Source organism: Rhizophagus irregularis, chromosome 5, assembly GCF_026210795.1.
Source record: "Rhizophagus irregularis chromosome 5, complete sequence".
NCBI lineage: Eukaryota > Fungi > Glomeromycota > Glomeromycetes > Glomerales > Glomeraceae > Rhizophagus > Rhizophagus irregularis.
In genome coordinates, this window is record NC_089433.1 from 3827730 (window position 1) to 3844852 (window position 17123).

A 17123-nucleotide genomic window follows, 5' to 3' on the forward strand; every position below is an offset into this window, starting at 1 on the left:
ATTCCATATTATTAACTTCTTTATTAGTATTAGGTATATTTAGTTCTTCACGCAATCCATTTTCTCCATCCTGAAAGATTTCAATCAAATATTCTTGTAACTAATCAACTAATTCTTGAAGTAACAGCTCATCTGCAGCTAGTAAAATTTAAAAACTTTCTGAAGTTTCTTACCCATTTAACGAAAAAATACTTTCGTAAATATACCTATGCAAAATATTATCAAAATTATATGCTTGATATTAATTTAGGGATGGTAACAATGACTGGTCAATCTGGTCATGACCGTGACCGATATCTGTCGGTCAAAGTTCTTGACCGGTTATGACCGACTGATGATTGACAATGACAGGCCGTTGACATCCCAATAAAATTTTAAATAAGGTAAAATAACGCTATTCGAAACTGATCTGCGTAACACAAGCTGCATGTTGGCGTGCCTGGCCGTCAATATTTAATTTGACCATATTTGAACTAATTATAAATATCCTCATTCTTCCGTATTTTAAAGTAAAAAAATGTCTACTCAATTTTTTTCGAAATTAAGTCAAAATTATATTGAATTATTAAAAGATGATGAATACTATGATATTACAATTGAAGTTGGTGAAGATCCTAACGTAAAAATATTTCGTGCTCACATGAATATTTTGTGTTACCGTTCTCCGTATTTACGACGAATTTTATCTTCTAATAAAAAGAACAACGATAACGTATTAACTCATATTAAATTACCAAATATTTCACCAGAAATATTTCAAATTATTTTAGAGTAAGTAAATTTAATATGAATTATGGTGGATAATATATTATTTCTAATATTTATTAAATTTTGTAATACAGATATATTTATGGTGGTATTCTTTCGTTGAATGAGCATGATACTTCAGATTTTCTTAAAATTTTGGCCGCCGCAGATAACCTTCATCTTCAAGAACTAATTAATTATTTACAAAAATTTTTAATTGAAAATAAGTCAGAGTGGATAGTACAAAATTTTGAATTTACTCAACAAATTAGTTCAACATCTAATAATTTATTATACCTTCAAGAATTTTGTACAAAATTGATGGCTCAATCTCCTGAAAAAATACTTTTGTCATTTAACTTCACATTATTACTTTCTGAAAACTCTTTAATTTCACTTATTAAAAGGGATGATTTACAAATGAAAGAGGTTGAGGTATGGGAACACGTATTAAAATGGGGACTTGCAAAGAATCCAACCCTAACTCCAGATCCTAAAACTTGGTCAGATGATGATTTCAAAAACATGGAAAATACATTAGAACATTGTTTACCTTTAGTTAGATTTTTTAGTTTATCATCTAAAGAATTCTCACAAAAAGTTCGTCCGTACCAAAAACTCTTGAACCGGCAACTTTATGAAGACTTAGTAGACTCGTTCATGGATCCTGATAGTAAACCGAATGAAAATATTTTACTTCCTAGAAATATTAAAATTGAGAAAATTATTGATTCAAAAATTGTTACTAATTTGAGTATTGTTAAAACTATTTCCAGGCAAATTGATAAAATGGATATCAGAAATAACTTTGCACATTTAAAAGAATCATACAAATTTGAATTATTACTAAGAGGAAGCCGTGATGGATTTACTCCTAAAAAATTTCATGAATTATGTGACAATAAACCTAATACTGTTACTTTTATTAAAATAAAAGGAACAGAGGAGATTATTGGTGGATACAATCCGATAATATGGAAATCTTCTGGTGGTCGGGGTGAAACTAAAGACAGTTTTATTTTTTCTTTTAAAAATAATAATGTTAAAGATTTAATTATTAGTAATGTACAAGATAAAGAACATGCAGTAATGTATCATTCTAGATTTGGACCACAATTTGGCCATGATATTTATATATATTCTTCCACTGAATCTACTGATTATAGTACACTTTGTTATAAAAAAAAATATTATGAAAAAAAGATAAGAGATACTGAAGAATATTTGTTTATAGGAGATTATGAAGTATTTCAAATGTTGAAATAAATATATGTTTTAAAATTAAATAAATGTTGTTACTTGGTTTTAAAATTTGTACATTATTCATTTTATAATGCTTTACAGCGATGAAATGACGTTGCTTTTTCTTGAAATAAATTTTTATTTCATCTGATATTGGTGAAAGTATCTCTTTATCTTAGAGTGATTTTAAGAGATTTTTAATAAATTCAAAAATTATTTTGATAGATGATCGCTTATTAAGAAACGAGTTGAATCGCGAAACTCACGTAAAATAGAAATAAAAATCCATTACTAATTTATAAAATCGATAGTCCCAATTCATCTCTCGTCACTTCAATAATCCTGTAACTCTTTAACCTTTTCTTCATTTTTAATAATTATACAACATGAAATAATCTATCATTTATCATAAATATTAATACTGATTAGTACGACTCAAACTAAATAATATAAATTAAAATTAAAATTGCGTCTTAAAATGAATCCGTAAAAAGTATACTATGAATATTCACAGATTTCTTTAAATAGCGAAAAAAATATTTCATAGACTCCTTATACTTCAAAATCATTTATTGAAAATACATTTTCAAAATAACACATCTTTTTTGCATGATTAATCTTGAGCAAACGCTGTCAAACTTTGGACCGCCGTGTTAAGAGTCAAATTTACTGCATGATCTGTACAGACTCTGGTAAAAGTAATGGCGTTTAATATAGCACATAAATTTTATAATGAAGATATGAAATCTTTTTTTTATTTTTGAGAAGAAGAGTCAAAAATACAAATATTTTATTATTTGATAAATATTTGGTTTTACCTCTATTTGCATAAACACATGCTTCAATTTGATTTTGCATGCTATTATCACCAATAACCTCGCTATTAATAATTATGCTATTTTGAAAATTATTTTACTCTTTTCTAAATAATTGAGAAATGGCTTGTAAAATTTTTTTCTTTTTTTGTATTACCATCTTCTTAATATACTGCTTCAAAAACTAGTGATCCGATCCTATGTCTAAAAAGCCATCCAGATTCAATCCGGTTGGCTTCAGCTGAATCCGGACGATAATCCGAATCCAAAATTCAACAGATTATCCAAACTTTCACAGATCCATCCTAGAAAATTTCATTATAATTTTTATTTGAAATTGAAATATAAACATACAAACATACAATTTAAACAAAAAAAAGTTTTGTTAAGCCCTTTTGCGGAATTTACATTTAATTTTGTATTTATTATTCTTTATCTTTAAAAATTTATAAATGTGCTGATATACTTATTAATATTTATAAATTAACTATTTAACACACTTTTTCCCGTTGAGTCTATTCTATTTATTGTTCAATAAATATGAATGTGGTTTGACTGATCTGATTATCAATTCTTCTTGTGACGTTATTAAGATTTAAGGAAAAACTGCAACGTTGATAATCGATCTGATCATACAATTATATAATTTTTATACGGATTACAATTCGTTAATCCGGATGATCTCCCATACGGTGTACCGTTTTATTACGGATATCAGATGAGCTGGGATCTATCCGGATTTATCGGATTCAGGATTGTCAAAATAATCCAAAGTTTTATTATGATTTGAGATTTGGGCTTTAAAATGAGCATGAAAAACTCATTATTGAAAGACAAATTTTCATACATCATCTTAAATATTATGAAAGTTGTTATTTTACATCTCTATTATAATAATAAGATCGTCAATAACCTAAAAAATTATCTGGTAAGTCAAAAATACACATATTTTAAAATTTTCTTGATGAAAATTAAAATAATGTGAAAATGGCCATCATTTCGATTTTGGTAGTATTTCTAAGATAAAGCTTTAGTATTGACATTTAAAATAAAAATATTTAAAACTTTGGCATTTTTTATAAAAGAGGTATATATTGCTTACAGAAATGCAAAAAAATTTCCAATTCAATTAGAAAATTCTTAAAAATTTGACTCAAGAAAAAAGTTAAAACCCTCATAATAAATTTAATTATAATGGGAGATATTTTTGGTAATAAAATAAAAATAATGTTAGTATTTGGAATTACTTTTTTTCATTGTTTTTTAAATGAGCATTCCACTGTTTAATTTAGTATAAAAAGCAATACTCTAATTGGGATAGTAATGAAGTTATGATCAAATTAAGAAGCGGTATTCTCACCGCCATTATTTTCGCCAGAGACTATATCTTTTATATAATTAAAATTTCATTTTTGTTATAATAATTTTTTCTATTCAATTTGAAATAAGATGAAACAATACTTTTAAACATAAATCAATAATTTAGGTTGCATTTCCAATTGAATTTATTTTTTCTGATGTGTTGATAGTTGATACAATATCGGTAGCTGATTCTTTACTTAGAAGGTTGATAGTAAACAATGTTGTTGTACTTTTTATTATTTTTTAATCAAATACCAGGATATCATATAAGACACATTTTAGTACTTCTATTTCTTTCATATACAAATCATCGATAGTTGAAATTAGAACCATTAAATTTGTGCAAAAATTCAAAGTATAATATCAGTATTTTTATAAATAATCTACTACTTCTTGGAAGTTGGAATTAAACTCATCTGCAGCCCTACTTATTCAACAAAAGAATAATACTACCATATTACATTAGAAATTTAAAAAGTCATAATAAATATTCAAAATTCGCTCTATGATTTTTATTGTGAAGAGTATAGTATCTTCGGTGAAAAAAAAAAATTTATTTTTCTTGATTAGAATTTATGTGGAGCTTTCGAAAAAATTTATTATGGAAATATTCATTATATCAAAAAATTTTATTTTAACCAATTGACATCTTAAATCTAACAATATTAATAAAAGCACGCTTATCTCTTTGTGATTTGAAAAACTTCATAATCTTCTATGATAAAGTCTCCATCAATATCTTTTACTCTTTTTTCATAATTACTTTTTCTATATCTAAAATTATCATAATCTATAGACTCATTTCTAGCCCATATACTAAAATCACAAAAATCCGGACCATTTATTTTGCAATAATACAAAGCACGATCTTCATTTACTATATTGCTAATGATTGCACATTGTGCATTTTTATTTTTAAATGAAAAAATAAAACTATCTTTAGTATTAACTAAACCACCAGAAGATTCCCATTTTAAAGGGTTGTACCCACCAAGAATTTCTTCGGTTCCTTTTACTTTCATAAAAGTAACAGTATAAGGCTTACCATCACATAATTGATGAAACCTTTTAGGAGTGAATCCATCTCGGCTTCCTCTTATTAATAATTGAAATTTGTATGGTAAATATAGTTCTCTTAAATGAGAAAAATTACTATTAACATCTACTTTATTGATCCACCTTGAAATAATTGAAACTATACTTAAATCAGTAATTTTTGAATCAATAATCCCATCAAATCTAATATTTCTAGGAAGCAAAATATTATCAGTTGGTTCACTTTCGGGATCTAAATGAGAATTTAATAAATTTTCATAAATTTCGCGTTTTAAGAGCTTTTTATAAGGACGAACTTTTTGTAAAAATTCTTTGGATGATAAACTAAAAAATCTAATTAAAGGTAAACAATGTTGTAAAGTGTTTTCCATTGTTTTAGAATCTTCATCTGACCAAGTAGTAGGATCTGGATTAAGTGTAGGATTTTGTGCAAGACCCCATTTTAGTAAATGCTCCCAAATCTCGATTTCTTTCATTTGTAAATCATCTTTTTTGATAAATTGAACTAAAGCTTTTTCAGAAATTGAAGTAAAGTCAAGTGATTTAAATATTTTTACTGGAGATTTTACCATCAAATCTGTACAAAATTGTTGAAGTTCTATTAAAGAATCAAATTGAAAACTTGTTTGATAAATAAGTTCAAAATGTTGTTCCATCCATTCGGATTTATTTTCAATCAAATATTTTTGCAAATAATTAATTAATTCTTGAAGTAGTAGTTCATCTGCAGCTAGTAAAATTTTAAAAATTTCTGAAGTTTCTTGCCCATTTAACGAAAGGATACCACCATAAATATACCTATTCAAGATATCATTAGAATTATATTTATTATGTAATATATCAAAATCACTGTGAAATTTAAGGATGGTAACGGTCATTAACCGGTCAATGGCTCGTGACCGGTATCGGTTGGTCACCGAGCGACGCCATTCTTAATAAAATTATAAACTCACCTTAAAATAATTTTAAAGACATCTGACGATATATTTGGTATTTTAATAAAAGTTAAACTATTATCGTTATTCTTTTTATTGACAGTTAAAATTCGTCGTAAATATGGAGAACGGTAACACAGAATATTCATATGAGCACGAAATATTTTTGCATTAAGATCATCACCAACTTCAATAGTAATATCATAATATTCATCATCTTCCAACAATTCAATGTAATTTTGACTTAATTTCGAAAAAAATTGAGTAGACATTTTGTTGATTTTTTTTTTTTAAGGTCTAATATTTATAATTAATTCAGATATATCTATGCATAATAGTACAATTTCCTATTATATATAAGTATGGTAAAACAAGCCGCAGGTTGGCGCTGTACATCAATATTTAATTTGACCATATTTGAAACTAATTATAAATGTTAAATACCCTCATTCTTCCGTATTTTAAAACAAACAAAAATGTCTACTCAATTTTTTTCGAAATTAAGTCAAAATTATATCGAATTATTAAAAGATGATGAATACTATGATATTACAATTGAAGTTGGCGAAGATCCTAACGTAAAAATATTCCGTGCTCACATGAATATTTTGTGTTACCGTTCTCCATATTTACGACGAATTGTAGCTTCTAATAAAAAGAACAACAATAGCGTATTAGCTCATATTAAACTATCAAATATTTCACCGGAAATATTTCAAATTTTTCTAGAGTAAGTAAATAAGTAAATTAAACGTGGATAATATATTATTTCTAATATTTATTTGATTTTTGTAATATAGGTATATTTATGGTGGTATTCTTTCATTGAATGTGGATAACGCTTCAGACTTTTTTAAAATTTTGACCTCGGCAGATAACTTTCACCTTCAGGAATTAGTTAATTACTTACAAAAATATTTAATTGAAAATAAGTCTGAATGGATAGTACAAAATTTTGAATTTACTCAACAAATTAGTTCAAAATCTGATAATTTATTAGAGCTACAAGAATTTTGTACAAAATTAATAGCTCAATCTCCCGAAAAATTACTTTTATCATTTAACTTCATCTCACTTTCTAAAAAATCTTTAATTTCACTTATTAAAAGGGATGATTTACAAATGAAAGAGGTTGAAGTATGGGAACATGTATTAGAATGGGGACTTGCACAAAATCAAACCCTAATTCCAGATCCTAAAACTTGGTCAGATGATGATTTCAAATAAATGGAATATACCTTAGAACATTGTTTACCTTTAGTTAGATTTTTTAGTTTATCATCTAAAGAATTCTCACAAAAAGTTCGTCCATATCAAAAACTCTTTAGCCGACAACTTTATGAAGAAATAGTAGATTCTTTTATGGATCCCGATAGTAAACCGAATGCAAACATTTTGCTTCCCAGAAATATTAAAATTGAGAAAATTATTGATTCAAAAATCGTTACTAATTTGAGTATTGTTAAAACTATTTTGAGACAAATTGATAAAATGAATATCAGAAATAATTTTGCACATTTGAAAGAATCGTACAAATTTAAATTATTATTAAGAGGAAGCCGTGATGGATTTACACCTAAAAAATTCCATGAATTATGCGATGGTAAATCTAATACTGTTATTTTAATTAAAATAGAGGGAACAGAGGAGATTGTCGGGGGATACAATCCGTTAATATGGAAATCTTCTGGTTTATGGGTTGAAACTTAAGAAAGTTTTATTTTTTCTTTTAAAAATAATGATGTTAATGGTTCGATTATTAGTAGTGTACAAGATGCAAATCATGCAGTATTTTATGATGCTGAGCATGGGCCACAATTTGGTTGTGATATTTATATATATTCTTCCAATGAATCTACTGATTATAGTACAATTAGTTGCGATGAGGAATATTATGATAAAATGATAAGAGATACTAATAATGTATTTTCTATAGAAGATTATGAAGTATTTCAAATTTTGAGATAAATGTTTTAAATTAGATAGATGATGTTACCGGGTTTTAAATTTCTGCATTATTCATTTTATACAAGCTTATTAACAAAGATATGACGTTTCTCTTTCTTAAAATAAATTTTTATTTCAACCGTACTAATATAATGAGTATTACTATCAAATTAATAACGGAATAATTAATCTCACCCGGATTTTTCATTCAAAAATAGTAGACTCTTTATTAAAAATCATCGCATCATTGATGATTTATTTCATGTCCAAGAGATACTCCTGTATATGAAACAGTATGTGAATAGTTGTTAGAATAATAAACGAGCAAATGTCAAGCCGTTGCGACACATTAACCAAAAAGCTATTATGAACTGAATTAAAATTCAAAATAATCCGCATTTTCATCATTCCAATATCATTTGCTTTAACGTTTTAGTAACACCTAAATTTTATATTTTCAATTAATTACAATTTATTGTTTAGTATACTATTATCTCAACTTATAAAAAATAATACTAACGTTCTGTGTAAATATTGGTAGTTAAAAGTAATTTTTGAATAAATAAATAAATAAAGGTAAAAAAAATTCATGAATAAATATTCATCAGTCGAAATACTTCATATTCCTCAGCGTAAAATCTATCCTCAGTTTCTCTAATCGGTTTTTCATAAGAATTTTTACAAGCATAACATTAATTAGTACTAAGTGTATTAATATCTAATCCCCATAAAATAAGGTCTCCATTACCAAATGATGGACCATAATAAGATCTATTATCTATAGTATGGCGATTATCAACTATATAATTTTCACTTCTGTTATTATTAAAAGAAAATATAAAACTATCTTTAGTATTACTATATCTATAAGCAGATTTCCATGTGATCGGATTATATCCTCCAAGAATTTCGTTACTACCTTTCACTTTAGCAATTGTAACAGTACGAGATTGAAGATCACAAAATTTATGAAACTTTTCAATCCCGGGATCCACGGAATAATAATTTGAATTCATATGGTAACTTTAATTTATCAGTAATTTCTAATTCTAATCCATTGACCCATTTTGAGATTGTTTCGGAATGCTGATAGGTAATAATATTTGAATCAATACCACTTGAGTTAATATTTCTTGGTATACGAGATTTTGATTCACCTTTCTTATTATCAGGATTCAAGAGACTCAATTATAAATCATCATATAATTCTGTTGGTAAAACTTTTCTGTAAGGATCTAATAAATGGAATGCATTTCTGAAAGGTATTCTTCAAGTATTGAAATCTTCTTCTGAATAGTCATTAACGTTAGAAGGCAGTTCTGCTGAATTTTGAGCAATTCCCCATTTAAGTACATATTCCCAAACTAGATATTCGTCCATTTGAAGATTATCATCCTGAATAACCGAAATTAAACGATTTTTCGGAATTGAAGTAAAATTTTGCGATTTGAATATCTTGTCAGGTTCATTAGATATTTTAGATATTACACAATTACAATACTTCTGAAGATCCAGAAAAGAATCATTTTCAAAACTTGTTCGACATATCAGATCAAAATTTTGTTCCATCCAGTTTGAATTGTTTTCCATTAAAAAGGATTGAATATGGATAACTAACTCCTGAAGACCTAATTCATTAGCGGCAACTAATAATTTAATTATATTTGACGCATCATGTTCTTTTAAAGAAAGTCTTCTGCCATAAATGTACCTTGAAAACAGAAATATAATAAATATAATAGTATATTGATAAAAAAAAAAGTAACGACACCTTAATTCAATTAGGGTTTACTTTAAAATAATTTCAAAAATTTCCGGTAAAATATTAGGTAGTTCAATACGTGACAAGGTCCCATCATTATTTTTTTTATTAGTCGACAACTTTCTTCGTAGGTAATGAGAACGGTAACTTAAAATAACCGTTTGAGCGTGAAATGTTTTTACATGGGGGTTATCACCGACTTCAATATTAACATCATAATATTCGTCATCATCCAAAATTTCAAGGAAATTTTGTGATAATTTTGGCGAAAATTTAAAATTATCAATAATGTTCATTTCTGCATTTTCAATAACTGCCGAATCATCATCCCACTTTTGCAAAATGAATTGTTGATTCTTGCCACCATGCTTATCCCACAAGTGGATGATGTTAGTCCCCTATAAAAATACAAGTTAAAAAAAAATTATTATTATTATAATCTCTAATATTATATCAAGAAAAGCAATTTAGATAGCATACCGAGACATCAAGGACAAAATTTCGATTAAATTTCAAATAGAAAGAATTGTCCTCATAGTTGTATTCCCATTCTTGACCGCGAGAAGGTTCATCATGCTTATGCTTATGGTATTGAACAATTCTCGTACCTTTATGATAATTAAAATACTTTAATTGTGGAATTAGAGAAAACAAAATAATATTCACTAAATAACTCACCAGTTTGGCATTTCGCTTAATTATCAAAGAAAATTTTTTTTTGATTTAGAAATTAGAAGATTTGATTTCACTAATTAAATTACGTTGTTACATACCTCCGACAACATCAAGCACGAAGCCAGGTCTTTTATTCACAATAAATCCACCATTAAAATACCAGAGTTGCATATCAACCTAAACATGGAGAAAATAAAAACAATCGATTAATAAGCAATAATCACACTATAATCACACGTTATTATTCTATTAAAATCTAATGTCAACATTACGTTGGGATCATGCTCGGATTTCTTACTACGTTGGATAATTTCAATTTTCAACAGAACTACAAAAAGAGCCATCTTTAACTTCAAGAACTTTCCCAGAATGTTGAGCTATAATCCAATAATAGTTAGTCATTTTTAGAATAAATTCAGAATAAATTCAGCAAGGGAAAGTATCAAAAAAAATTTTCTATACCGAGTAAGTATTTTGTACATATTTTATTCGGCAAACGGAAAATCATTTAGCCAATTGCAAAAGTCACGCGCCCTAACACATGATCTTGATGTCCATAAATTAAATCTAAAAACACAAACAAAATTAATAATTATTTATGACGATAAATATAAGATTAATGTGTATTATATTATGCAAAAACTGATTAATTAATCATTTTTTATTTGGCGAGAAAATAATAGAGATTTGAATGATCTAACTTTAAATAGATCGATATTATTCTAATAGATTAAATCTTGAATTTTATTATTATTGATCAGATCAGACTTAAAAATTATATAATGTCCTGTCCATCATTCACAAGCCATTTGGAATATATTTTCAGTGAGCAGATAATACAAGGTTAATTACATATCATGCTTCGAATTATCGTAATCTACCCTTTGAAATGAGGTATTACACGACATTTCTGTTATTTTGTATAAAAAGAAAAATCTCAAAATTGCATCAACTAATAATCTTACTTTGTCAGTTTCTGGTATTAATAACCCCGAAAAATCAATTGAAGAGACAAACAAGAATTATTTACGATTATCATTTTTCAAGTAAAACATTGATTCGTACTATTCCAGATATTAAATTGATTTAACATTTAATTCTTTCACTGACATTAAATTTTATTTAATTCTTTAAAAGGTAATCTGTTTACAAGACATTTTTGTTATTCTGTATAATATTCGTGAGACATAAAAAACAAAATGGATTTTTGAATGATGACGATTGATATTATATAATATGTTATTATATACTTATGCGTGATTTATTCTTATATTTTATGTTTTTGAAATTTAATATAGTTTTCTTTTAAATTCAAAGTGGTAAATAACATTTGATAAAGTTTATATATCATTTTTTAAAAAAAAATGTCATTTGCAAATGACAAATGATAAAATGACATAATTTTGTCATTTCTAATTGTTTGATGATGATATTGATGGTATAATAATGTCAATTCTGAAATCTATATAGATCATTTAGATAGTGAAAATTATATAGGCGAATCTGACAAAAGACCAAATGATTTTGAATTGGGTATTCATCCAGCAGATAACATGTTAGCTAAATGGAAATTACTTAGTTTTATTTGATAAGTCTTCAGAAACACCAGTTTATGTTGATACAATGATAAATTTAGATTAAAATTGTTATTAAACAAATAAGGCTTACATTGTTACAAAATAAATAATGTTACAACCTAATGAATGTTACATACACACTGTAAATCAAAATGTATTAGTACCCAAACGAGAATTGACTGTGGCTAGGACATACGTTCCACAGTTATATCGTTCATCATTTAGTCTATAATTCCAATGTCATACTATCTCGTTCAATAACTACTGCAAGGTAACTTAATTTAAAAAAAAATGTGTAAATTTCTGAGATTGAAAAATAACTTCGGCCTAATATGTAATGACAAAAGGTTTTTTATACTATTTATTCTCATGATATACGACACATCATTACATTTAACTCTTATGAATCATATTAAGCTACTTTATATGTTGTTTATCGTGAGAATAAATAATAATAGTAATAACATAAAATATTTAAATAGCTTATAAACTTTATGTGATCTCGTTCTTCTCTAAATAAGTCTTCCTGAATAATATTTAGTAAACATTAATCATGTTAGGTATTAAAAAAAATTTATTTGTCTCGCGTGAATATAAACAAAAAAAAACCAGAGAAAGAAGCTGACAAGATAGAGGTAAGAAGAATTTTAGTATATGAACTTACGTTATCTTAATTTCTTGTATTAACTTAATTAAAATTTGTAGGGATTACAAAGAAAATGCAAACATCCTTTGTGAAAGAAAATGAGAATGAAGGTAATCATAACTTTTCATGATTATTTGTCAACTTCTTGCGTGCATCAAATAAATAAAGTCTCTTATAACCTTGATTGCAAATTTTGATCTTCCAAGCTTCGTACGTGAAAGTCCTGTTCTCACTAATGACATGAAAAATCGAAAATATTTGGACTATTTCTTGACAAGTTTCTGCAGAACAGGATTCGATCTTAATGTCATAACTCCATAGATTACTTCTTATCCTGATGGGTATTCCTTGAAGAATAAGATGACAATATGATGTATAGATGGATTCAATGGTTAAAGAACAATGCAGACGTAGACATGATGATGGAACAGAGGGTAGAGAAACTGATGTATTACAACTCAAGTAACACTTGAAGCTGCAAGATATTTATGTAATCAATTCACTCTGGAATCTATATTCATGAATGTCATTGCAATATTCATAATAAGGATTGGCAAGGATGCTCATGCATCATAATTTTTCAACTTCCAAGTGAGAGGGTTAAACTACAAAATTATTATATTAATTTAGAAGGTAGTGAGTTGTCGTAATGGAAAATTTTCAGAATTATTAAGAAGAAAGTGGTTTGTTCAAGAACATCAATTATCTAATCATAATGAGGTTATTCATGCTTATAATTATGTTGGGAAGGAACAAGCTAAAAGAATTGCAGATTCACATCACCCACCATGAGATCAGTTAGCTGCAGTTCATGATTGTGGGGAGAAATTCTTGATTCTGCAATTAAAGGAGTTATTATATTTCCAAAAACAGAAGTACTAAAAGAATATATACAAAGTCTAAAGTTAATTTTTAGCATCATATGCTTAATTATTCAATATCTTTAAATTTTTAAAAACTGAATTTGCTAGATTTTACAATGTAATAGCTAATATAGAAAAAATTAAAGTTACATCATGCTACTTCTATTGCTTCATAAATTCTAATATAAATACTAGGGAAACGGTAAACCGTTACGTAGTCCGGAGCTTATCAGTATATAGGTAGATAATCACATGCTCAATTAACCGATCGAGATAATTTTGTGTGATATAAGAACCAATTAAACGTCGACTCAAAGAACAAGCGGACGGACAACGGGATATTTTGTACCACCATGGATAGAACATAAAGAGTCCTTCGCTACGCTCCGGACTAATTAACGGTGATAACATATTTTTATTGTATATGTTCTATGTAAGCACTGGACATTTTTCACGTATGTTATTGATCACTTTATAATAGTGATACACAAATTTTGGTCACTTTATAATTAGTGATATACAAAATTTTTGATCACTTTATTATAAAATAATAAATAAGATACACGAAAAAAGGTCTCAGTTGCTTACGTCATACATATCCAATAACTTTATTATCAGTCATGTTTATGATAACTGATTTACACTAGGATGCTACTCTATCATGTGGCCTTCGGCCATATGATATACGAGCATCCTTATCCTGGGCCACGGTCCAGATGCTTATCCTGGACCAGCAAATCTAATTGGATAAGATTGGTTTGTGTAACATTTGCCTTAAGAAAAAACAATTCGCGTTTTTTTAAAAAAAAGTTATGAAATGCCTTTTTTTAAAAGCATTTAATACTACCGTTTTAAAGTAATATGTTATTTAAAATTTGTATTTTGATATGCATTTTATTAAACTTTATTAATAAATAAGTAAAATTGCATATATAACTTTATAAAAAAGGTCTTTACATTATTTTTTACTGTAATTTTATTATTAAAATTATTTTAATGTTAATATCAAAACAAAAGTACGAAGTAATATTATATTAGCTTTAAAAGTAATGTTATAAATGTGTAATTTACTTAACCCCAAAACTTAAAAAAAAACACTTGATTTCCAGAATAATATTAATATATCATAAAACTTCTTCAAAAAGAAAATAAAAAACATTTAGCATTATCATAAAACTACAATAAATACAATTAAAATTAAAATATACAAGCTTAAATGAAATATGAAATACTAAGTACTAACATACCACAAAAAGAATAGAGAAAGAGTGAAAGATAGGAAGAGTGAGAGATAAAATAAATTATGCCGGAGCTATGTAATAAAAGTGCTAGTAATTAGCCAATCAAAAGTTGACTGGTCCAGAATAAGCATCTGGACCGGTGGATCAGGTTAAGGATGGCCTATGATATACATAGCAATCCTAGTGGTAAATCAGTTATCATCTACAACATGACTGATAACAATTACATATTAATAATAAACTGATGTTATATATTGCTTTATACAACAAGTTAACATTAATTTTTAATGGGGACTTTAAGCAAACTTAAACAAATGTAGTGTTCATGTTAGTTGGTTCAGTTATCTATTTGTAAAAATATAGTACTCATTTCTTTATAATCTGAAATACATCATAATATTCTGAGAAGCATTACTTGATTTATTTTAAGAATATGATAAAAATGTATTGTTAAAGAAAAATTTTGTTTTGCCTAATATATAACATATAGGCGAATTAAAATTGTTATTAATATTTTTCAGTTATGACAATAAAATTTGATAATCACACTAAATCTATTTTTTTAGGCTAAGCCTGTCTGTAAATATGTAGCCTCAGTAAGGTAACATTAATGGGTTGCTACCTAATTAAACTGCATTTTAAAGATCTTAAATTCATATATCAGTTTTACGATCATGTAATAACTATTCTTAAAGAATTTGTTAAGTTATAGCTTTTCATTTATGGCACTAAAAGCACTAAAGTATCTGTGCAAGTAAATTTGTATTAACCCTTCATAGAAAAAAAATAAAACTAGTATTAAAATTGAATCATGAAATTTATCATTTTTCTTAAAAGAAAATATAAACTTTAAGTTTGATCCCAACCATCAGAAGATTTCATATTTAAAGATTATGCCCACCTAATATTTTGACAATTCCATCCATTTACTTTAATAAATGTAACAGTATTGGGTTTTATCATCATGTAATTCATGAAATCTTAATAATAATTCGAATTTGATATATATATATATATATATGGTAAATATAATTCTCTCGAATATGAAAATTTACTATTAAATCCACTTTATCAATCCTATCTCGAAATAATCGAAATAATATTTAAATTAACAATTTTTTTATCAATGATTCTATCAATTTTCAAATTTCTAGGGAGCATAATATTATTATCATTTGGTTTAACATCAGGATCCATATACGAGTTCAACAAATTTTCATAAAGTTGTTGCTTAAAAAGTTTTTCATATGGACGAACTTTGTGTAAAAATTCTATGAACTATAAAATCTAATTAAAGGTAAACAATTTTGTAAAGTATTTTCTATCATTCTAAAATCATCATCGTCCAAGTATCAGGATTTGGAATGAGAGTTTGATCTTTTGTTCAAGACCCTATTTTAGCACATGCCCCAAATTCAATTTCCTTCTTTTGAAAATCATCTCTTTTTATATAAAGTGAAATTAAAAATTTTTCAGAAGACGCAGTAAAATCAAGTGATTTAAATATTTTTCAGGTGATTTGGCCACAAAATCTATATAAAATTGTTGAATTTATGACAAATTATTATATTAAAAGCTATTCGATGTACAAGTTCAAAATGTCGCTCCATTCACTCAATTTTGTTTCAATAAAATAGTTTTATAAATAATCAACTAATTCTTGAAGAAGAAGCTCATCAGCAGCAATTAAAATTTTAAAAATATCTAACGTGTCCTCGTTCAACAAAAAAGATGCCACCATATAGATACCTATATTGAATATAAGATTATTATAAATATTATACTGTAATTTAAATTTATTACATATATTACTTTTTAATACTTTATAATAATTTGGAAGATTTTCGATGAGTTAAGACGTTATTATTTTTTTAGAAGCCAAAGATCGTCGTAAAAAAGGAGAACGAGCACTATAAGGGCTGAATTTACCTGAAACTATTAATTATGGGCGCAGTACTACATTTAGTTTAAATGTATAAAAATTTTAAGTGTTTTAAATTTACTGCGTCCGCAATGACGTTCGCATTTATTATTAATAGAGACTGTCCGAAATGACCAGTTTGTTTAGGGGATTGCGCCTGTAGTGACGTTAAAATAACTTTTAGTTCTTTAATGAAAAGCGGTTTTTATATGAAGTTGTTAAATTTAGGAAATCAATATTTTAATTGATTATTTTTAATTTTTATTAGTTTCCTATAAATATATTGTGTGAAATTTGGCACAATGTTAGATTTGAAATGATTTTCTTCTTGAAA

General features: G+C 26.6%; 6 protein-coding genes across 6 annotated transcripts; 3 read left to right on the forward strand and 3 right to left on the reverse strand.

Moving 5' to 3' along the window:
• Positions 1-517: 517 nt before the first annotated feature.
• On the forward strand, positions 518-2013 carry OCT59_025357 (uncharacterized protein; the record flags this gene model as incomplete). Its single annotated transcript, XM_066137966.1, has 2 exons — positions 518-771; positions 843-2013. 2 exons carry the CDS (start codon positions 518-520, stop codon positions 2011-2013), a joined length of 1425 nt encoding a protein of 474 aa, XP_065992043.1.
• Positions 2014-4846: 2833 nt separating this feature from the next.
• OCT59_025358 (uncharacterized protein) lies at positions 4847-6429 on the reverse strand (the record flags this gene model as incomplete). Its single annotated transcript, XM_025313139.2, has 2 exons — positions 4847-6020; positions 6176-6429. 2 exons carry the CDS (start codon positions 6427-6429, stop codon positions 4847-4849), a joined length of 1428 nt encoding a protein of 475 aa, XP_025188209.2.
• Positions 6430-6633: 204 nt separating this feature from the next.
• OCT59_025359 (uncharacterized protein) lies at positions 6634-8125 on the forward strand (the record flags this gene model as incomplete). The annotated part of the gene is made up of 4 exons (XM_066137979.1): positions 6634-6887; positions 6958-7362; positions 7432-7760; positions 7869-8125. The coding sequence occupies 4 exons, from the start codon at positions 6634-6636 to the stop codon at positions 8123-8125; spliced, it is 1245 nt and encodes a 414-aa protein (XP_065992044.1).
• Positions 8126-8796: 671 nt separating this feature from the next.
• Positions 8797-9120, reverse strand: OCT59_025360 (uncharacterized protein; the record flags this gene model as incomplete). Its single annotated transcript, XM_066137982.1, has 1 exon — positions 8797-9120. One exon carries the CDS (start codon positions 9118-9120, stop codon positions 8797-8799), a length of 324 nt encoding a protein of 107 aa, XP_065992045.1.
• A 253-nt stretch (positions 9121-9373) lies between these two features.
• OCT59_025361 (uncharacterized protein) lies at positions 9374-10885 on the reverse strand (the record flags this gene model as incomplete). The annotated part of the gene is made up of 6 exons (XM_025324074.2): positions 9374-9815; positions 9897-10264; positions 10347-10474; positions 10545-10559; positions 10640-10718; positions 10814-10885. The coding sequence occupies 6 exons, from the start codon at positions 10883-10885 to the stop codon at positions 9374-9376; spliced, it is 1104 nt and encodes a 367-aa protein (XP_025188208.2).
• A 2247-nt stretch (positions 10886-13132) lies between these two features.
• OCT59_025362 (uncharacterized protein) lies at positions 13133-13556 on the forward strand (the record flags this gene model as incomplete). Its single annotated transcript, XM_066137993.1, has 2 exons — positions 13133-13198; positions 13395-13556. 2 exons carry the CDS (start codon positions 13133-13135, stop codon positions 13554-13556), a joined length of 228 nt encoding a protein of 75 aa, XP_065992046.1.
• Between the last annotated feature and the right edge of the window lie 3567 nt (positions 13557-17123).